A 23318-nucleotide genomic window follows, 5' to 3' on the forward strand; every position below is an offset into this window, starting at 1 on the left:
AAGTTTTGTGCCCCTAAGGATGAGCCCCACAAATAGGCGCCTACGCAATGCCTTAGCAGATCAGCATGCCCACGATTTTTTTTTTGGCTTGTATTTTTTTGCCGTATACATTTTAAGCGCATTTGTGCGTATACCTCCCTGTGGGTAGATAGGTAACACACATGGTGCGTGAGTATAGGGATATATGCTTGGATAGGAGCTGCATTTTATGTGCATGCATACGGGCGTAAGGGAGCAAGGACTGTGTACAAAGCTCCTTTTCTCCTTTGCTGCTTTGCCATTTTGCTATTTTATTTTTTGGAAAAAATATAAGTTTTCATTTTCAAGGCCCTCAACCCTCCCTATGCTGAAGCACACGATGAGAAAAAAATAAAGAAAGCCAACATTTGTTGCCCCTAACGTATATTCCACATTGGAAAAAAAAAAAAAAAGAGAATTATATAAGCAATGCGAATTTTTTTAATTTTTACGTAATTATGCTTACGTAAATGTTCATGAGTAACTGTTCATAAGTATTCCCAACCTTTTCGCAATTGTTCCCACTTTTTCGTTATTTCAAACTGTTCCTTTTTTTTTTTTTTTTTTTTTTTTTTACGTGTATGACAAATAAGCATACGTAACCGAGCGCACGCAAAAGTGGTTAGCTCGCATGGTGCGAAAATTATATCCTCTCGCGCGGGTGTATTATTGTGCCTTTCCATGGGAAAGAACAGGAGAGGGGAGGCAACTCACGAAAGTGCCAGGCAGTAGCTACGCGGACCGAACTACTGGACGAGTAAAAAAAAAGCAAAAAAAGCCAAAAAAATTGACCATTGCACCTTAGGGGATTACCCCCCATTTTTGAGGAAACCTCGTTATGCATTTAAATTTTTGGATAGCAAAAGTTTTTCATACATTTTTTGGTAATATTTTTTTAAATTAAAAGGGAAAAGCCACTTGAGGGGAATGCCCTTGTCCGTTTTCGTCGCGCAGACGTGACTCCTGAAAATCTTCTTCACCATTTGGAAAGTTGCTGTTCCAAAGTCCACCGCGTACATTTGCAAACGCGCTGAAGGGCGGCCTGTCCAGGCGACTTTGCACCGCGAGATCGGACCGCTTGGCGGAATTTGGCTAAGCTTGGCTAAATTTGACCAAATTTGGCGATACTCGGCGAGGCCTCCCGCATGCTCTCGCCGCCCCCTTTTCCCATTCGCGAATATGTTTGATTGAGAGAAGGAGAGGGAGAACAGGGGAAGCAGAGAAAATAGGGGAACCTGGAGGGACGATCGCCACGCATAGCGGTCTAGAGCTACACATAACGTCGTGTAGCGACGCGAGCATAGCCTAGGCACCGCGCCGGACTGCCGCACCGCCTCTAACCCACGACGGATGGGAAAGACACTTGGGGGGCGAAGTTGCACGCCCTGGAAAAACGTAAAAACGTTAAAGAACTGTGACGCGGATTTGCTATTTTGTCACGACTTGACCAGAAGCATCCAACACAAATTCGTTTTCTTCGCACTGAACTTGCTCTGCGTGAGTAAGAAATACGAACTGGTGTTTATAACGTACGGCCAGTATATCTACGTGTACGAGTTGAAAAGCTTTCTGGAAAACAACATAAACATTAGCGTGGACGTTAACCCTAACGCTAGCGCTAACGCTAACGCTAACGTTGGTGTTGGTGTTGGGCAGAGGAATGAAAATGGCGGGGACGACGTCATTGCCAATTTCCACAAACAAGAAATAAGCCACAATGACAGCAGCTTTAAAAACATAAATAAAATAAAGTACGTGCACGATGAAGTGAAAAATGATTTGAATTTGAAAGCGATGAACATCCCCGCACCGACCCTTATCCTATCCCCACACGTGTATTCAAAAGGGTACGTAAATATTAAGTGCGAAGAAAGAGACAACTCAGATAAGTGCATTTTAATATCTGTGGGGTGGTCCGAAGATACCAGTGTTTATTATGTAGAGAAAATCGTCGAATGTATTAACATAAAGAAGAAATTAAAACACATTTTAGAGAAAAAGCTGTTCGATTTGAAGAGGTATGAAGAAAATGAGACGAAAGAAGCAATCTATTTTAATGATAGACATTCTCCATGTGCAGACCCGGTCTTCCCAACCTCCTTTAGTGACTCCTATCGCCTCTTAAATAAAATAAAAATTGACGAAAATGATTTCATTCTAAGTTTAATTCACAACAATCAGGATGCAAATGGATATTCCAAAGAGCTGCTAGAAATGTTTGAGTTGTCCAAATGCATCAACAGTTTCGATCACATAAAGAATAAGGCCAAACAGAGGAGAGGCGCCCGTCTGTACAGAATGCAGTTGGAAAATGAGAGAAGAGCGAACAAGAGAAAAAAGCGCCTTAACGATTGGGTGTTCAACCAGTGCGTAACCGCTAATTTGAAGAAGCCCCTCTTAAAAACGAAGAAAAGAAACGTCTGCAAGAAGGGCTTCTATAAAAAATGCCTCTTCGAAAGGGAGGCCCTCGGAGGGGTAGCCGAAGCCGCACTAGCAGGTGAATTGTGCAGGGGAGGCGCCCTAAATGTGCACAAAAAGAACGCGTTCAAAAAGGGGCCGTACACAATGAAATACAGCTGTATTTTGAGGTGCCCACGGGACGAACCCGCGGGAGATCCGAAGAGCAATAGTGTGCAAAATGCAAACACACGCAGTAACACTAATGGGAAGAAGAAAAGATTTAAAATTAGCGAAATTTATAGCAGCCTTGAGAGCGCGGAGGAGGACGCGTACGACACGGAGGACGGAAGGGAAGATGGAGCACTGCACCGGAATGATAACCCCGAGATGAGGAAAAAAAAATTAGGAAAAAACTTTAAAAAAAATCATCAAGTTAATTATTTACTAGGCGATGATGCGAAGGAAATTGAAGAACTCAACTTTTATAAAAAAATGAGGAACAGTGTGTACATGGGTTACAACCAAAGAAATAACCCCCTTGAACTGAATGACCAAAATGAATATATTAACGCGATTAGGGAAGAAAGCGAATTTGTGAATACGTATATTAAATCATCTAGTGATGAGGAGTGCACAGCACAGTGGCCGTCTAAACTGAGACTGACCAATTGTAGTAGGAAAGGATGCGGACCCAAGTTTTACCGCCATGGGGATTTGCGCATGACACTGAGGAGGGGTCTCCATATGGCCCAGCTGATGGCGCAAAGGAAAATCAAGCGGGTGGCAAAAAATAAAAAAAGGGTTCGAGATGACGATAACACCGACACGCGCAGTTGCAGCAATAGGGGAAGTTGTGAAGGGGGTGCACGAGGGAAGTTCTCGCCAAACGTACTTCACAGAGAGAGAGCCAAAATAGGTATTAAAAAAAAAAAAAAAAAATATCATGGAGATGCGAAAAAAGCGCAAATAGAGCGATTAAGGAGGAACATCAAAAATTATAATTTGCATGTAGAGCGGTTGAATATCCTGAAGAAGGAAAGAAAGAAATTTGTAAACTTCTGCAAATTGTACATAACACATGTGCATTACGAAGAGTACAGCAATAAGCTAGAGAACTTCCTAGACCCTAGTGTCGACATCAAGTACAATAAAATTTGGAAGCAGTTTAACATCTTCAGCTTTAATCTCTTTAATGTAGATTACAATGATAAAATTTTGAAGTCCTCACATATATACGTGCAGCCAGACATCGTTTTTAACAACAAAACGTACATTAAATCGGATACGTCTACGTGGGCCATTTCGTTTAACTTCACGAAAAATTTACTAGCCATTGGATCGAATACGCACAATATAAATATTTACAATTTGAATAACTTTTACTATTTTCGGAGGAGGTACGATTATGATGATGCTCTTAACTTCTTTAAGAATGCATTTGTGCACAGGAAGGTTAAGGTAAATCGCTTGTTCGTCAACGATGATAAGGACCCCTTCTATTTCGATAGCACTGATAGGGAGGACCAATTGGCGGCGAACAGGAAGAGCAGGAAGAGCAGGAAGAGGAAAAAGGAGAGAAAAAGAAAGAAGAAAAGGGAGCGAGCGGGGAAAGGGGCAGACCAAGCGGAGAAGGGGGGGAAAAAAAAGAAAAATAATCGTTCCTCGCTTCACCACCACAGTAGGGAACAAAATTGCGATAATGTCTTTTACATGGATCCTTATGAGGAGAGCGAAGAATCGTCCACCACGCTTAGCCCCAGTGAACAGGTAAACAGGATGGGGGAAGAGCGCCACCAGCCAAATGGTTGCCCCTCACCAAAAGTGAAGAAGAAGAGGAAGAAGAAAAAGAAGGAGAAAAAAAAAAAAAACGACTCAATAATTTTTCGTAATGAATATTTTGACCATAAGGAACGCACGATCAGTGCAATGCCCTGCGCAGACCTCTCCTGGGAGGAGGAAGCAGGACAAAAAAGAGGCAACATAGCGAATGGAGCAGAACCCATTCGTTTTTATTCCAGTGACAGTGCCCCCTTTGACCAGTGGAAAGACAATTCCGTGTTGCATTTGCACGATGGTGAAGACACCAGTACATGTGCCGCGGATCAAGTGGGGAGGAATAACAGTAGCCCAGATGGGCAGAATAAAGCCGATCCATATATCGCACCAACCCTCCACCAAGTGAAGGACGACCCCATGAGGGGCATCTTCCCAGTGAAGAACAGCAGTTACGTCACGAAGATTAGCGTGCAAGACCATTTTAAGGAGGCCAATTTGCACAAAGCAATTTCGTCCATCCTGTACAGAAGGAGCTACATTCCGATTGACCTGGCCCAGTTTTTCCTCAACAGAAAGGAGAATCTAAAAAAAATGCTTCTCACTATATCTTACAATTTCCCCAGCGATGCAATCATTTTGTTTTTAAAGCAAGCTTCCATCGGGGGGGAGATCTACCACATGAAGTGGAACATTCATTACAATATTGCCTTAACGGTTCATAAGATGAAGAAGTTATATGCCAAAAGATTTGGCTCCAAGTACTGCCTCAATTTGAAGTTGTTTCACCCCCAAATGGTGATAATCAACAACAATAGGTATTTGAAAAACTGGTACATCAAATTTCTCCGCAGGAGCATGCCCAGGGGGGGCGTGAGCGGGGCGGAAGCATCCTGCAGAATGGCGGCGCGCAGGAAGGAACGGAGAGCCAACTGGGCCAAGGGGGCCCACGGGGAGAAGCGGCACAGTTATTTGGACTTTCTCAAGGGTGACCAACTGGGGGAAGGGCACCCAGGTGGGAAGCAACCAAAGGGAGATCGACCAAAGGGAGAGCGGCCACTTGAAGGGCAGACCCCCCGGAGCGAAGACCTCGACGCGACCAAGACCGCTTCAGAAACGGACAGCACATCCAGCGAGGATGAACTCGGTGTGCACAACGTCATTTACAGAAAAGTCAAAAGTTACAACATGTCAAAGGTGGAAAGGAATTATGTGCTGTGCGATCGGTGTAGCACCACCCAGCAAGGCGCAAATGGTGGCCTCCACAACACAAAGGCTGATGAGCATAATGATAAAGTAATAAAATGCTATAAGCACCTGTACAGCTACAAAAGGGCCAATAACGTTTTAAAAAATATTAGCCGAAGGTTCAGACACTTCATCAAAGAGAGACACAATTTTAGCTTTTCCTACACGAAGCGTCTATTTTCAAATGAGCATTCCATCTTCGTGGTTTTAGATAAAAGGAGGAACAAAGGGGAACTGCACTGCTATGACCGCGTTTCGGGGAAATATGTGGACGAATTGAAGATGGTCGTGAAGAGCATCCAGAGGCACTCGGCGCCGGGGTTGTTTTCAGAGGCCCGGGGGGGCGCTCGCGCGGGGGCAACGAATGGAGCAGCCGAAGCAGTCGAATCAGGCGAAGCGACCGAAGCTGCCAAACCGTTCAGCGGAGGGGAGGCCCCCGCGAGCGAACGCCCCGCGGAGGAGGAAGAGGAAAACCTCGACTTTTGCAGCAAAACGATATTAGTAGTATGCGAGCTGAAGGACCACAATAATAACACGCTGGACGTTGTGCACCTGACGAACGACCCGAGAGAGAGCGGCCAGGATTTTTTGCAGGGGGGGCAGCCAGGACCGGAAAAGGGAAACCGCAGTAATTATTACTCCGTGCGGTTTGATGGAGGTGGCGCAGCGAGTGGCAAGAAGCAGAGAATGCGAAGGAACGACCACCCGAGGAGTAGCAGCAGGAGTAGCGGAGGGAGTAGCAGTAGTGGCAGTGGAAGGGACAGCGGAAGGGGCAACAGGAGAGAAAGCGGACGAGGAAGCGGCCCCCCCTCCAGCAATGCAGAAAAGACAGAAACGAAGAAAACGAAAAAAAAAAAAAAAAAAAAAAAAAGATGCTTGAGAAGCATTATGGCAGGCAAAGCCCACATGAACGGGATTGTAAATTACACCGTTGAGATGGAAATGGACAATCTGTATAGAAACAACCGCCCGAAAGACGAAATGAAGATGAAAAGTGTCATGAATAATTTGCTACTCAATTTGGAAGCCGAATCGGGTTCGAACTCATCCGAGTCAGCTAACATCTCTGAAGGCAGCATGCACAGTAGAGGCATAAATTTCCCTGCATATATAAATAACAACACAACTAGCCAAAGTACAAACAATTTTAACCGATTCATTAACGAAGATTTGTTATCAACAGCTAGGAGTAGGCTCCTAGGGAATGGATACAATTCAGATGTTTCAAACAATGGTCTTCTCGTTCGCGCATTACACAATTATAGACTGGTGAGGAACAACTTTCTACACAACATGAGGAATAACATGCGAAACAATAGACCCAATCGCCCCAGTCGACCAAATCGACATGGCGCTAGGAATGTACCAAACGTGAGAGATGACTTCATGAATGAGAACACGCAGAGAGTGGTAAACAACATGGTGAATGCTACGCAGAATATTTTGAACATTAACAATAGCATTGGGAACATCACTAGTAGACCTCCGCCCATTGGAGGAAGGGGAGGTTATTACTCCTCTAGGGCAACCCCACAACAGGCATCTAACTTGCGCTATAATGAGCATTTGCTCGATTTAGACGGCCCACCTACAGTCGACCCAGCTGCGTTTTTAGCACCCCCGAATGAGGATAGCGAATCTGGGGACAGACCCGATTTGGAAGATTCACAATTGGATAACGAAACATCCTGGGGAAGCATGCATTTGCCAAGATTGGACGTAGGGGAAACAAGAACAGAAGGGAGGGGCACACAAATTAATTCCTACGCGAGTATAATAATTAGAAACCTGCTGGCATCTAATCCGGACAGAATTGAGGCCACCCGAGATGGTTGGAGGTTCCGAATAAACACCAGCAATCTCGATAACATCTATTTGATATCCAGAGCAAGTGCAAATGCAAATAATAGCTCTTCCTCCTCTGCACATAATAATGCGGATGGTAGTAGACGCTCCCGAAATGCGAGGGATGCCAGACAAGAAAATGAACATCTTTTCCTCAACATGCTGTATAACAACATTTTAAATATGAGGGAGTCAAACAGGAACAGCTCTTCCTCGGTGGATCACAACATGGGGAATTGGACTGCGAACGTGATGAATAATTTGCAAAACGATATTCGAAATATAAATCAAGAATATAATTCTGGGAGAAATTTGAGGAGCACATTTTTTAATCAACTAGATTCCTTTACCGGCAAAATATCCCCCATGACGTTAGACCTAATGAACACCAAAAAATTGGAAGGCGTAAAAATGAAGGGAAAACAAGGAGCCATGCAGTGCAATCGTTTTAGGGAAATCCCTTTCGGCTTGAAATACGCCTCCGTGAATGAGAAGTATGATGCCATTGTTCGGTACGTATATACGCTTCCCCAAAGTGCCGATGAAATAATGTTGGCTCATGGCTCCAAGGCTGATTCTTTCTTCGACTTTGTCATTGTGTGTGAAGGTGTGTATCAGAAGAACGAGAGAGCGAACCGCGGGAATCCTCCCCAGGGGGGTAATGAACAGGGGGGCAGGTCGACATGGGGTGTGGATGGCTTGCAGAAAGTGGCTTTTAAACTGGGGGGCGCAGTGGCGGCCGTGGGGGCAGCGGGATCGGATCGAGTGCATGGGGAGTTAGAGGAGGAGACGGACGAAATGACGGAGGAAGAAGCGGAGGAAGAAGCGGAGGAAGAGGAGGAAGATGAAGAAGATGAAGAAGAAGAGGAGGAGGAGGAGGAAGAGGAAGAAGAGGCGGACGAATTAGCTGACGAATTAGCTGACGAATTAGCTGACGAATCAGCGGACGAATCAGCAGACGAATCGGCGGACGAATCAGCGGACGAGTCACCGGAGGGAGTCACGGAAGAACCGGGGGGTGACACTGCGGATGGCCAAATCGACCATCACAGCAACGCGGAGGATCCCCTGGGAGAAAGCCGCAGCGCCAGTTCGCACATAAATAAGCCTTCACAGTGGCCGCTGCTGAAAGACAGTTTGAGCAAAGATAGCGTTACTGGCGATGTTCATCCCGGCGGAATGACAATCGAATGCGCGGAGAGAGACCCCCCGAGGAGGGAAGAAGATGATTCCAAAAAAGTGACCCCCAGTAGTGACGAAAACGTAACAGATTTGAAGCCAAATCTGAGTTCCGCGTCCACGTTAGACATGGAAGACTCATCGTACGAGTCGTATTATTCCTCGTCCAGCCACACCACCAGCGATTTTAGCAATTTATCCGAGTGCCTAATAGATGAGTGTTCCGAGTGCGAAAATACAAACCTGTGCTTTGAGGGAAGCAACCTTATAAACTTTAACTCAGCTTACCGGTTCTTGAAGTATGAGGGGTCCAAGCTGTACGTAAACAACTGCAGCGTCAGCGTAAAGAGGAATGGGGAAGGGCGCCTCTCCAAGTATTATTTAAAGCGGAGGGTTGGCCATCCAAGGAGGCAGGGCGGTTACGATTGCGGTTACGAGGGCGGTTACGATTGCGGTTACGATTGCGGTAATGGACAAAATGGGCGCACGCAAATTGTCGCGCTAAGCATCAACGATTTTGAAAGTAGTTCGGCGCAGCTCAGCAAGAAGAAAGGGCCACTCTGGGATGAAGAAGCGTACTCACCGTTGTGGACGACGAACGGGGAAAAAGACACGCCGCCCAACTGGAAGGAAAAATCAGGTAAAGACAAAATGGTCATCACATCGAAGTGGTTACATAAAGTTCTGCTGCAACAGAATTGCTACCTGAATGAGGAGAAGAGGAACAAGTTGGAGATGCTTTTGAAGGGAAAGAGCACAATGGAGGGGGAGCCGCAAACGCAGCAGCAAACGCAGCAACAAACGCAGCAGCGGGAAAAGGAAGAAACGGATGACACGAATGAGGAAACGAACAAAGGAACGAAAAAAGAAAAAAAGAAAAAAAAACACGCCCAGCAGGACAAACCCATCAAACAACAAATCGAATATTTGAATGTACTCAGAAGAGGCGAAAAAAACGAAGCAGAAAAAAATAGTGCAGTTCAGAAGGATCGCTTCTTTAACACATTTTTAAGGTATTACTATTCCACTATCGAGGAAGGCAAAGGTGAGAAAAAAAAAAAAAAAAAAAAAAAAAACCTCACAGGGGAGGAGGACCAGGGCAACCAAATGAAGAAGAAATATTATGACCATAACGTCAGCGCACTTGTACAATACAAAGCAGAAGAAGTAAGAAACAGTCTTTACAATGATAAAAATGCTAATTATATCTTCAAAAATTTACCTAACAGTGTGATTACGAGAAAGTTTTGCAATCATGTAAGAATGAGTCCTTCCTATGATGAATCAAATCGAATGAACGAAGTGCTGTGGACCTTTTCAAATGTGACATTCTATTCTGCGGACTGGTATGATATTATGTACAAATTATTTTTCGAATTGTCCTCCAGATTTTACGAAATTATTATAAAGCACCACAAGCATAACATCCCAAGTGTGAAATTTTCACCAGACGATAATTTCCTTTTGTCCTGCTCGGTGGACAAATCCCTGGTCCTTTGGAACCCTTTCAATGTGAAGAATTACGACTTAGATAGGAACTATAACATATATGACCATGTGTTTCCGCCTAGGGAGGATAGGAAAAGCAGGGAGCGGCATCGAAACATGAGCATGGTTAGCGCAAACGTGAGGAGAAACTACAAAACGCAGAACAGTCACAACCGCATGTCACTCAGCCTACTGGCCAACGCAACAGTCGAAATAAACTACGGAGGGAAAAGAAACGCCTTCGAAAAAGCGTTTCATGAAAGTAAATTGTACAAAGCGATCAGGGAAAAGGAGCTATTATCAAATATGAAAAAAAATAACATTCTGTGCAAACAGGAAATGAAACATATGGGATGGAGTTGTGACTTCCTTTTGAAGAAAAATATTTCCAAATGTGATATTTTTGCGGATTTATTTTACAAAGAAAATTTTTTCGTAGGACAGAGACCCAGTTTTAATTATTGTGTTTATTTCCCCTCTGGGAATGTTCTTATGGATAATTTTTGCCCCTTTTTTCAAAAGTATTCTTTTTTCCAACTATTTAGTTCTTCCTTTTTAAGTGCCAAGGGGAACACAGAAGGGGGTAGTGTACACTTCCTACGCTCTTACCTCTATAAGATGAATATGAAAAGAGCGGAGTACGTCCAACCAGATAACATCCAAACCATTTTCGAAATAATGACGGACAGGAATTTTAAAAGAACGTCCTTTTCGAAGAAAAAAATTAAGCAAATATATTCCACCATGAAATATGTGTGTAAGCATTTGCTAAAATCTTACATTGTTGTTTATCCGCTGAGGTATGAGGAGAGAATCTGCGACCTGGAAAGTGTCAAATTGACAAGGCAGCGCTTAACTCGGGATGTATGCGTTTTGACCGACTATGAATACGGGCATTATGCTAATATGATCACCTCCACGTGGAATGACGAACGGGCAACCCCCGGGTGGACGGAAGATCTCTACATTAAGCCATCCCGTACAAAGCAAGACAAGACGAAAAAAAAATGTTACACACGTAGGCAGAACAAAAGAAGGAATAAAAAACAGAAAGGAAAATCTTCGCTCATTGAATCCGAATCGAACAACGAATCGTATGACAGCTGGGAAACGGACGAACATTCTTCCTCCTCCTGCGTAGAACCGGATAAAAATAGCTGGAAGGGTGCAAACGCAGGTGATTACGATGTGGAGGAGGAAAGCGACGGCGATGATGATGATGATCCTCATCAGGATGATGACGAGCTCGATGCGGATTACCAAAAAAGGAAGAAACACGAAAAATCCTTGTTTTATAAATACATACGTGGTATAAGGAACGATTTTAGCTTCCACTTTTTATCGGGAAAAAGAAAAAACTGTGAAGATAATCCCAAGAAGTGGATCCCACTTTTTGAAAAGCTAATTCATCAGTACGCAGATTTGAAGTTCTGCAAAAATATGTACAGACACGTCAAATGTAAAGTCCTATCTGACTGCATCGCCAAGTTCGAGGCGTCCAAGCCAAAGCTGTATTTCAATTTTCACATTACCGCAAATTATCAGGAGTCGAAAATTCTGAGTGAACTTTTGCAGAACTACGCTGTGTACTTCGGATCCGTGGGAGCAGCAGGCAGAGGGCACTTCTCCGTTGGCGGTGGAAGTGGCACAATTGGCGAAATGAATCAGCATTTCCAGGCCTACTTAACGTTAATCAAGAGGAAGGGCACGCAACGTGGGGGCAACGGGAAGAAGCAAGGGGAGACGGAGGAGGACGACCCTCCAGAAGTGCACTCCAAAAATGTCGGGTATACAATTATACTGAAAAACAACGTTTCGAATTTTCACAATGTGATAAATAACATAGTGAACATTTCTCACAGCAACAGGATTATCAACCATCACAAGTACTTTCGCGAAAATGATATGTACAAGGGCGATCGGGGGGGTGCCTTCCACAGGGAGAAGCGCGACCAGAAGAAAGAACATACGAAAGAACAGAAGAAAAGCCCCCTTGAAAACCTCTTCGACGATTTAACAAATGACAGCACCCATTTCTGCTCCTCCGATTCGCTCAACTCCGATGCGAATTGTGGGAAGGGGAAAAGGCCGAAATCGAGCCGACTTAAAATGAACAAAAATGAACGAGGCGGAGATGGGAATGGCCCCTCCACGAGGAAGGACCTGGAGGACGTGCTCCGGAGGGAAGACAGAGTGTACAACATATGCTTCCTGCACTCCAGAAATGACAACTATAAGATAAAATATTTTGAAAATATAAATGTTTTGCAGAATATGTACAGATACTGTGGGAGGGGGTTACTCGTGGTGAACGTAAAGTACGTGACGGATGAGGCAAGCTGCAACGGGGGAAGCATCATATTCCAGACGGACATACACATTTGCAGTGAGAAGAAGCCCCAAAAGAGGAACCAAAACGAACCAAAAAAAAAAGTACATTGCAAGAAGGCAAAAACGATCATTTTTATCATACGCGTCAATTTACACGAGCTGAGAAATTACCAAATGAGGAAAATAATTTTCGAAGAAAAATATGTCAAGAGTACATTTTACATTAACCTCAAGGTGGCCAAAATATTTTACCAAATGGCTCTGAAAAACTGTAAATTATTACACAAAACGGAAAATGAGGAACATGATAAAAAAGTGAATGCAGAGAAAAAAAGAATTTTGAAATCATTTTATGTGAAGGAGAGGTATTCCTTCCTTGTGTACTTGACAAAAAATTTATTTCAAAAAAGAAAAAAATATCCTTTAACTCCCAGGCGTATATGCAAATACATTGTGTGGATAAGAAATATCATTTTGGACACCCGTCTATTTGACCATTATGAGAATTGCAATAGTGATTTGCCACAGGTACAGTCAGACTATCGTTTTCTGTACTCGCTGAATTTGGACCTTCCGAATACGACAACATTATTCAAGCTGTTTTTCCTCCTGTTACCAAAAGGAAAAAGAGACACAGTTATTCTGAACATATCCATGATAAGATTTTTGTACTCTCACTTGAGTAGGGGGTGGAAGAAGAAAGGCATACATTTCACCTATGGTGAAAAGAGCGTAAGAAAGGGGGGAAAAAAAAAAAAAAAAAAAGCATGCGAGTGTGTGAAAACCCCCAAAGCAACGTTTGACTCAGTGGTCGATAGGGAAGAAAAAAAACAACTCAGTAATTACGTAGTAATATCTGCAGATAAATATAAACTATATTTATCAAAAATTAAATTCACAAAAATTACCAAGAATTTTTTCACCACAAGATTTGTGCCCATACTGGAATTAAGCAAACCAGTCGAACCAAAATTGCCAGCCGCATACAAGTCCTCTCGAATTAATTTATTGAAAATCATTTATGACAAGTCGTGTATTCTGCTGGCCAACCAGTACAGCAATCTCATCTTTGTCTACTTTGCGCACAAGTGTGTTTACACAAATTCGTACCTCCTCATCCCCTACTTTACCATTCCGCTGTATACGGAACGCATAGGGAGGGCGCTTATCCCGGTGAGTAAAAAAAAGAGAAAAAAAGGGGGAAAACATAACGAGGGGGTTACCAAAATGGAGGGGTCATCGTTCCCTGCCCGCACGCGGACTGCATGTGATATCGCGTGCTCCCCGTTATTTTCCCAAAGGGGCAAATCCTTGAAAAGAAAGCGCATCGTAACAGAAGTACACATGTCGCGCTGCTTTCCACTTCGCGTGAATCACATTGTTGTTCTTATAAGCGCACAAGAGAACAAAAAAATGAGCGGCGTTTAGTGTGCTGCTGAAGTGGTCGGTCGTCCGCTGTTCTTCCCCGCCCAGTGCGACCAGGGATTCATTCCGTTATATATATATATATATGTTTGTTTTTTTTCCCACCTCTGCAGAATTTCAGCAAGGACGCCTGCATCGGAGACAAGAAACGCCTTGTGAACAACATAAATTACAACTTTCGAAAAATCCTGGCCGATAATTACGCAGACATGGACGAGGAGCTGAACTTTTTCATCGCGGGCTTCGATGTCATCTACGTAAAAGGAAAAAATAACAATTTCGAGTTAACCGTCTTTGCAATTTTGCTCAACAATATTTTATTTTGCTACAAACTGAATTTCCAGTACTATTAATTTGTCTACCCTTTGTTCTTTTGTACGCAACTCCGTGGGGGATTAATTCGACTTGCCTTGCGAGTCGCGCGCGGCGTGGTTTATATCGCCGTTCGCAGCTTCGCGCCAGAATTTGCCCCCCCCTTTTTGTTTTTCCACCCAAGTGGACCACCGCTTTGTTGAAATGTCATGTTAATCTTAATGATAGCGTCAGTGGAAATGTTTTTTTTTATTTTGTTATTTTTTTTTTCCTTTTCTCTCCCCCTTTGACACGGCTTCAAAAGTCAAATGTCCGCATGATGATGAGCATGCGAAAGGGGCCTTCCCCCGCACTTGATGAAAGTGCACATGTGTATTGTCTTTTTTTGTTAACCATTAAATCGAGGTGAAGCATGCTGTGATGGCATGACTAGCTAAGTTGACCAAGAAATTTCCAAAACAGTCACGATTTTTTTTTTTTTTCGGAGGATGGTATCCACAGGGTGGAAGTTGATGGGAAGTCCGTCTCATGAGGAGAGGCACTTTTTCTCCTCCAATCATTCAAATGTACACATTTACACATTTGTAGTTAACTGAGAAAAAAGGGAAATCGCTTGGGCTTTTAAGGGGTGACCTGCTCCCAACCGCTCCCAAGTGATGCGCACACCGGGGGTGTTTCCATTCTTGGCAAGGCAACCCGGCAAACCAACCTGCCAAACCGACCTGGCGTGCAGGCTACCGACGGGAGAGTAAAATTTCTTCAAATGGCTCAAACAGAAAAAGTGTTCGTTGGTTATTCTTAATTTACATTTTCAAAAACAGAAAACTTCTACCACGTGCAGTGTCGCGTTATTTACACATGCAAGTGGATGCCAAATGGGAAAAGGGGGAAGGGTGGAAGGGGGTGCAAAATTGAAAGAATGCAGATGGGAGGGGAGGTAAAAAAAAAAAGGAAGCGTAGCATAATAGAATAAAGCAAAGAAAAACATGGCAAAACATGGCAAAGCAAAACATAGCAAAACATGGCTAACGTAGCAAAGCAAAGCTAAACCACATGTGCGAAGTGGCTAGGCGCAAAGGACCCACCCCGTTCAAACAAATTGAAGGGAATCCCTCTTATAAACGGTGACGCGGCGAAATGGGGAAAACAAAAATGATGCTTTTCCCCATCCTCGGATAACTCGTTCCCCCGTAGGAAAGTACCACCTTGGAAGTGTCCTCCGTATTTTCCAAAATATGCACACGTGGGTCGTCATGCCACTTCGTCATAATACGCGTCATTAACATTTTTTGTCTTCAAAATGAGCACCATGGGTTGGATTGTAATTCCCACATGTGTGTACATATATATATTTATACATATACATATAGAGCATGTTGTACAGAGGTACAGGGGGAGGTTGGGCAGGAGACCACAGGAAATGTACGCATCTTCCTTACGTGACGATTTTTTTTGTCACTTGGCATGTGCCTCAGCTTGGTCGTCATCATCAGGGGGGGCGGCGCTACTCCCGTTTGGCATCATAATGACCAAGGGAGATGCACACAGGGAGGCGTATAAATATATGTATTTATACATGAATGTATATATTCGCATACTTCTGTGCGTGCGCGCGCGCCCAGGTGTGACTCCTCCACACGCGCCACTCTACCGGTAGAGGCTCCCCGAACATAACTTATTTCCGTACTTGTCCAGACGCTCCTTCAGTTTCCCCTTGGATGCTAAAATGAAGGCCAGGAATATCGGGTTGGCCTTAAACGGACGGGATGTAAATTCGGGGTGGAATTGCACACCGACGTAAAAATTTAACTTCTTCATTTCGCAGATCTCCATCCTGACACTATCAACATCTTTTGCCACAAAACTTAGCCCAACGGATTCTAACAGTGGAACATATTTGGGATTTATTTCGAACCTATGTCTATGCCTTTCGAATATGTACGTCGCTTCATCGTACGCTTTGTACGTTAGCGAATCTTTGTCAATCACTTTGGACTGCTTCACCCCTAATCGCATGGTGCCTCCCTTATTATCATCCCCTTTGAACTCGTTCATGGAGATAATCACATTGTTGTTATCTATCTCTTCTATACTTTTGTAGTAATCCTGTATGCCCATTAGTTTTATTTTCTCCTGTAATGCTGGGTCGTTTATCTTCTTGGGGATATCCTCGATGTACTTTTGCGTGGTTAGGAAGTCCGCGTCGTCGGAGGGCTCTGCCCCCTGGTCACGCGGAGACGACGAGTTGAAGTTCAGCATGTCCGTGTGGCGCTTCGCGAAGTGCTCTTTTTTCCCGTCACCGATTTGGCCATTTGGACGAAGGGGGCCGCTCCGCTCATCGGTGCACACCTCTCCATTTTCGCCCCCTTCGCTGGCCTCCAACCCGATGCCGTTCGGAATTTCCTCATTCGTGGAGCAGGCCGAGATCGCGTGCTTCTTCTGCGCAAGGTAGTCACTATCATTCTCGTCGTTGTAGGGCAAGTTGCTCTGCGCGACGTTTCTAGTAGCGTGTAGGTCTGGGCGAATGTGGGGGGCCTCCTTTTTCATCTCAAAGCAGACATCATCCGTGTGGGAGCGTCCCTTGCGGAATTCCCTGGAGCCGCTGAACAGGTCACTTTCGGCCGCCCTGGTGAACTCACTCGCGCTAGCAGGGTAGTCCGTTGCGCATTTGTTAAACTCCCGTTTCTTCTTGTTAATCATTTTATCATCCAAGTGGCTGTGAACTTCAAGTACGTCTTCGAACTCTTCCGAGTTGGCGTATTTGTTTAGGTACTGTCTAGCCACATCGATGACGGCTGTCTGCATGCCAAGGCAAATTCCCAAGTAAGGCACATTATGCAGTCTGCAATACTTGGATGAGAGATACTTTCCCTCAATACCTCTCGTTCCGAATCCTCCGGGAACTAGGATACCATCCACGGATCGGAGGATATCCCAAGCACGTTCGTATTTCATTCTTCTCTTCTTATCGTAATCTTCATCCGAGGTGGTATCATCAACGAAGAGATGTTTCTGCGTTGTATTAATTTGCAAAAAAGTGTCGTAGGAATATTTTCTGGCTTTCCTCTTCAAATCGATATTTTTTTTTTTGCTTTTTTTTTTCAGAGACAAATGGCTGCTATTAATATATTTGATAATTAGCTTGAACCCACATTCTATGCACGCATGGACGAGGGAAGAAATGATAGACAAATAGGTGTCATTCGAAGCTGTGTATTTCCCCACAATTCCAATGACCACACATTCGTTTGAAGATTCGTATCTATCTGACAGCTGTTTCCAGGTACTGAAGGAGTACGGACTTATCTGCAATTTGTTTTTCAACACGATATGTTGCAAGTTGAGTTTTTTTAGAACGTTGGCAGAGAAATTCTGTTGCTCCAGTATTAGGGGTACTTTATACACATTGGATGTGTCATGTAACGATATGACATGCTCATTTTTCACTTGCGAAAAGAGAGAAATTTTTTGAATGGCTTCCTCCGTTAGGGGTTCTTCACATCTACAAAATATGAAGTCTGGTTTTAGACCAGCTTCCCTCAAAATTTTGACACTATGTTGTGTTGGCTTGGTTTTTTGTTCCCTCAGGATCCCTATAATTGGTACGTAGGACAAATGGCACAGACACACATCATCCGCATTTAAATTATTTATTAACTGTTGCAGTGCTTCCAAGTAGACAGCCGACTCGATATCTCCAACGGTCCCACCTACTTCTATCATACAAATGCATGGGACCGTATTCGGTGTGGAAGAAGCTCTAATGTTATATTCTTTTTTCATTTTCTTTATATTATCATCCATAACTCCTTTGATCCACTTTTGAATAGCATCCGTTACGTGAGGCACAACCTGAACAGTCTTTCCCAAATATTCTCCTTTCCTTTCTTTTTTTATAACCTCTTCGTAAACCTTCCCCGAGGTTATATTATTTTTATACGACAATTTTATATTCAGAAATCGCTCGTAGTTTCCTAAATCTAAGTCCACTTCTCCGCCATCTTCCAGTACGTATACTTCCCCATGCTCATATGGAGACATGGTTCCCGCGTCTATATTTAAGTAGGGATCTATCTTTATCGTCGTCAGTAGAATGTTTTTCGTTAACAATAGGACGCCCATGCTGCTCATGGCTGTTCCTTTTCCCAGCCCGCTCATATTTCCCCCAGTCACAATGATGTACTTTGTGATGGCATTTACATCTTCCGCTGAATCCATTTCGGGAATTTTCAAAAAAGGGGAAAGGTTGGCGGCGAGTTTGGGGGTAGCGGCTTTCCGTGGGCGTCTTTCCGTGGGCGTCTTTCCGTGGGCGTCTTTCCGTGGGCGTCTTTCAGTAGGTGACTTCCCGTAGGGGGGTTCAAATGGGCCTATCTGGGGGAACTCCTACCCGTGGTTGCAAATATGGACACCCACTTCTACACCTCTATATGAGCAGTTAAGACCGCTGTTTTGCAGATCTGCACGTGGACTTCAAAAGGGGTGACTCTTCCCGCTCCTGCAAATACATTCACTGCTCGTATGAATGCTTTAAAGATGAAGCTCTACCACACGAAGGGCGAAGCAGCGCTTAGGCTTGTGCTAATGTGACCAATATAGCTACGCACAGGAACGTACGCTCATATATATGTAAACTGCATACACGAGGGTGGCATATGCATTGTGTGGTGTATGCACCCCAGAGGAAGAGTCATGCATTTTGCCAATCCGGGGTTAATTACACCATTTATATGCAATACAGAGCACCACGTTAGCAAATTCCTCGGAGGGAAAAATTAAAAATGGTGGATCACACTACGATGCTGCACGTGGTGCCCAATCCAAATGTGCAATATAGGCTAGCAAGTATATAGGGGGACACTGCGCCTCTGCAGAATCTCCCTCAATGGGGGGAGGTGACTCTTCGCCGGAATTGACAAACAGCCGCGCCGAAAGGGGAACCTATACGGTTCTCGTTCACTGGCTTTGAAGAAGCCTCTCTCCCACAGCGCAAACGCAAGGGGGAATGCAAAACGTATAAATTAAAAATTGATAATTCAAAAATGTAACTCCCCGGGGGGTATTAAAAATGGGAGTTAATGAGAGAAGGTTAAAAAGTGGGTTTTAAAAATAAGGGGGGATGCCTCCAGGGAAGTTCATTCGCGCGGAGAATCGCCGGCCCATAAAGCATAAGCGGCATACATCTATACAGCATACATACATATATGTACGTACCTATGTACGTATGTATGTAATATGAACGGCGTCCCTTTGTACGCTTTGAAAGAAAAAAAAAAAAAACTGGATTGGGTTCAAAATGGTAACATATGGCATGAACATATTACGTAAACATTTTCGCACGCAAAGTACGTAGCAGCCGCTGAGTTCGAATAATTTTTTTTTTTTTTTTTTTTTTTGCTTTATTCACAACTTAGCATGGGTAAACACGTGCGCACTTAATGACGTCATTTTTTTAGAGCAGTTTTATGCGAATGATGCGAGTCGCCGTCCATGGTATTCCAAATCATGGTGAAAAAAAAGGAAAAAAAAAAAAAAATTTAAGCGGATGTTAGTAGGGTAAAAATTGGAGTGAAGCGAGCAGAACGGTAGGCGTTAAAACGAAGGGAGATATAATGATGATAGAATGACAGAATGATGAAATTTTTTAGCATATAAATGAAAAGTTCCATGGCGTAGTATATATAGCTGCGTTTATAGTAGTTGGGTATATAATTTTGGCAGGGCGCTGGAAAGGCCGCGCAATCGTCCGCACTACGATGTATGGGAAGCAGGGGGGGGAGGCATACCCGTTGTGTATGTTACGTTACGTTGCGTATGCATTTAGTCGCATGTACTGTGCTGTACATTACGCAAACGCACGTGGCTGTAGCAGCACTTTCATTTATTCCCGTTAAGCGCTAAAACTCGTAGAGGGAGTTGCCTCTGCTCATCTTCTCATCTGCTCAGGTTGATGGATGGGGGTTCTTTTTATTACGTAAAAATTGTGCCAAAGAAATGAGCATTATCCTCCCATACGTTTAATTAATTGGCATATGCATCATATCGCTGCACTTTGCTGTCAACTTGGATACGTACAGATAAAAGATTTTTAAAATAGTAAGCTTACGTCCTGCGTAACGCTTTGACGTTAAAAAGGGGTGATGAATTCGTATTATCATTTTTTAAAAATTATGCAGAAAGTCCCAGGGGAGGAGAGGCTTATACATACCATTTGGTTAAATCGTTCTTCATTTATTCATTCATTCTTTCTTTTTTTTTTTTTTTTTCTTTTTTTTCACCATTTCGCAAGACGCACGAAAAAATGCGATTTTTTTTTTTTTTTTAAACATCAAGTTTATGTCCTAATTTGTGTTCATCCCCAAAGGGGGATAAAAAAGGGGGGCAAAGATAACAAAAAAAAAAGAGTAAAATGTAATTTTTAAAAATGTATTAAGGAAAGAATGGCCCTACGATATGGGGGAAAAAAGGAAAAAACAAAACGCGCATATTTTTCGTTCCCCTCCGTACACTTTTCACATATATGCGAACGGCAGGTGCATATCTTTACGCGTGGACAGTATGCACTTTTGTGGTTAACCCTTGCTGAGGAGGAGCACACAAATGGAAAGTGCTGAAATGGGCATTCAGAAGAGGCACTCCGGGATTGGCGCTACAAATTTGGCACCCACAAATGGGCACTGCACCCTACATGAGAATGTTAAAATGGGTCATCGTTCCACTCAGATGGGGAGCCACGAAAAACGGCCGGGGCCCCATTTAACGTTTTGGAACCGCCCCTATTGAGCTGCCGCATTTGAGCAAGAAGGAGCGAACAAGATACGTCGAATGGCTCGGAGCATTGCTATTCATCACACGCAAAAGACATCCATGCTTTATTTTAACCAAGTTGCAAAAATGAAGAGAAGCCTCGTGGGTACGAAACAGAGTAGGTGTTCTTTGGTTGTCTCGATTTGTTGCTATGTTTCATTTGGTTTCTTCCATTAAGCCCCATTGGGGTGATGCAGCACAAATGTGTGCCAGTTGTGTATATAGCATATATGTGTAATCAGTACAATCCACCGCGCGCTTCACTGCAAAAAGTAGAGCAGGTGCTGAACCAACTCGCCGTACTTCTCATGTATAACGAGGTGACAACATTCGGGTAAAATAATCATCTTCACATTCTGCACATATTTCTTTTTTTTTTCCAAAAATTTTACGGTGTAAGAGTAGGGAGTCAGTTTATCTTCCTTTCTGTAGAGGGGGGGGGGAAAAAAAAAGGGGGCCCACATGCGCAAACGAAAATGGGCCCTTTTGCTATGCCTGTTTTTATTCTTTTTATCGATGGTACCGAATGGACATACGAAAGGAGCAAATTTGTTAACAGTGACGGGAGTGAAGGTGCAAAATTTTGCTGCTTCTTCCATTTGGGAAGTGGATCCCCACGCAGCATAAACATCGATGTAGGCGCATGTAACTCCCCATGGGGGTAAGCAACGTTGTGTAGGAGTTCACACGGATGCCTACCCGTAGATGAAAAGGATGTCCACGTTAGTTTTTAACAAAGCAGCGTAGTGCTTCTTCGAATCTTGGATTTTTATTCCCGTCAGTACCTTTAGAAATGTCTCAATGAATTTTTCATGCTGCAGTTAGGTGGAAAATGGGGGCAAAAAAAAAAAAAAAAAATGACACACATAAAGTTGTTCCTTGTCAAGTAGGAATTACCAAAGGGTTGCAATTTTTACGTGCAGGGTTTAACCCCCTTCCCCCTCCTGGCAACTTATAAATGCGCCTCGGCCAACTGCCAACACGTGGGGTACAAAATTATGCACAAGTACGATGATGCACGTTTGTAAAAGGGGGAAATTTCTCTTCCCCTCTTTTGTGTCTTTTTTGCCGCTTACATTTTCTCGGAGTACTGAGTACCGCTTCATCGCATCTTCTACGTTATTTTCGAAGTTGTAATATTCATTCTGTTTTTTTTTAAGCAAAAATTATGCACATTTAGTTAAAGGGGGATAAGGGAATGGAAGGGGACCTTTGTGGGTGCGCGCAGGAAGCGCTTTAAGTCTTTTTGTAACCTTTACCGTGTCCTCGGAGATCATCGAATGGCTGTACTTCTTCGCCAGTCTCAGGCAAATGCGTATGTTGTGCTTTAGCAGGAAGCTGTAAGGGGGTGGGAGGACAGGCGACGCGTACATAAATGGGAAGTACATAAACGGGGAGCATGCAAACTCATGAGAATCCTTCCTGCGTGTTAGCCTTTGCGTGGGCCGTCGCCCGGACACGCATTCACATAAAGGAGATAACCCTACATTAAGAATCGGTGCCGCGGCTTGGCCAGCCCAGCTGCACTGATTAAGCAGAGTTTCTTTATGTGTATTTTATTCTCAGCAGATAGGTGTGCTGCGTTAGGGGTGGTGGTAAAAAGTGAAAGTATCCAAATAAGGTCGTATAAGCATGCAGACACACCCTCGTGCAGTGCGTACACTGAAGTGACCTCTTGGGAGAGCTCGCGAGGAAAAAAAAAAAAAAATTACTAGCTATGATACACCCCATGGAAAAGGCGACAATAATGAAGGTTGCATCTAAAATATGTTTATTCCTTAAAACGTCATAAATTTGTTCTGTGTATAATCGCTCCGTAAATTTGTTCAGGTTCTGCGAAAGGACGCTATTTCCGTGGCCGTAGAAGTCTGTTTGGGGGGTCAGCGGCGGGGGTGAGGAATGGACACAAGCGGTTAATCTATGCAGCGCGGGGGGGGGCACACACAGGAGGTTATGCTAAAGAAGCTGTGCAAAAAAGGATGGACAAATATTCGCGCTGAGTTAGTAGCGTCAAACACGTCACACACTGCCGATAGGCGTGGGAGCCCTAACCTAGCGATATAAACGCGTGGTTGACGTGAACCAAAAAATTCATCAACTTCTCGTACTGGTGAGTGCCCCCATTTAACCCGTGCAGGAGAAGCACAACTGCCTTTTCATGGTTGCTGGCGGAATTGGTATCTCGGAGTAAAGAGCACGAGGAGCTGCTATATGTCCTGCTTTCATTCGATGGTAAGTTCTTTGAGTACACTATAAAGGTGCGCCCCTTCGTGCAACTGACATATTCGTATGCGATTTTGCTTGACGAAATCATCGATTATTTTGACAAGACAATTTTACGAAAAGGAAAGAAAAAAAAAAAAAAAAAAAAAAAAGACTCAACTTTTGCGCTTTGTGTAGCTTTTCAGTATGGCAAATATTTCCTTACACGTAAAAATAATCAACGGTGATTCATACGCAAACGTTGCCTTACACATACTTAAGTACACACATGG

At 43.7% G+C, this 23318-nt stretch overlaps 3 protein-coding genes across 3 annotated transcripts; 1 reads left to right on the plus strand and 2 right to left on the minus strand.

Annotated features, from left to right (window-relative positions):
* Positions 1–1368: 1368 nt before the first annotated feature.
* PVX_085935 (hypothetical protein, conserved) lies at positions 1369–14060 on the plus strand (the record flags this gene model as incomplete). Its single annotated transcript, XM_001616800.1, has 2 exons — positions 1369–13455; positions 13821–14060. The coding sequence occupies 2 exons, from the start codon at positions 1369–1371 to the stop codon at positions 14058–14060; spliced, it is 12327 nt and encodes a 4108-aa protein (XP_001616850.1).
* A 1179-nt stretch (positions 14061–15239) lies between these two features.
* PVX_085940 (CTP synthase, putative) lies at positions 15240–18237 on the minus strand (the record flags this gene model as incomplete). The annotated part of the gene is made up of 1 exon (XM_001616801.1): positions 15240–18237. The coding sequence occupies one exon, from the start codon at positions 18235–18237 to the stop codon at positions 15667–15669; it is 2571 nt and encodes an 856-aa protein (XP_001616851.1). The 3' UTR covers positions 15240–15666.
* Positions 18238–21083: 2846 nt separating this feature from the next.
* Positions 21084–22983, minus strand: PVX_085945 (hypothetical protein, conserved; the record flags this gene model as incomplete). The annotated part of the gene is made up of 7 exons (XM_001616802.1): positions 21084–21249; positions 21523–21638; positions 21900–21968; positions 22077–22161; positions 22311–22401; positions 22536–22691; positions 22953–22983. 7 exons carry the CDS (start codon positions 22981–22983, stop codon positions 21084–21086), a joined length of 714 nt encoding a protein of 237 aa, XP_001616852.1.
* Between the last annotated feature and the right edge of the window lie 335 nt (positions 22984–23318).

The sequence above is a fragment of the Plasmodium vivax genome, chromosome 13, assembly GCF_000002415.2.
Source record: "Plasmodium vivax chromosome 13, whole genome shotgun sequence".
Lineage (NCBI taxonomy): Eukaryota > Apicomplexa > Aconoidasida > Haemosporida > Plasmodiidae > Plasmodium > Plasmodium vivax.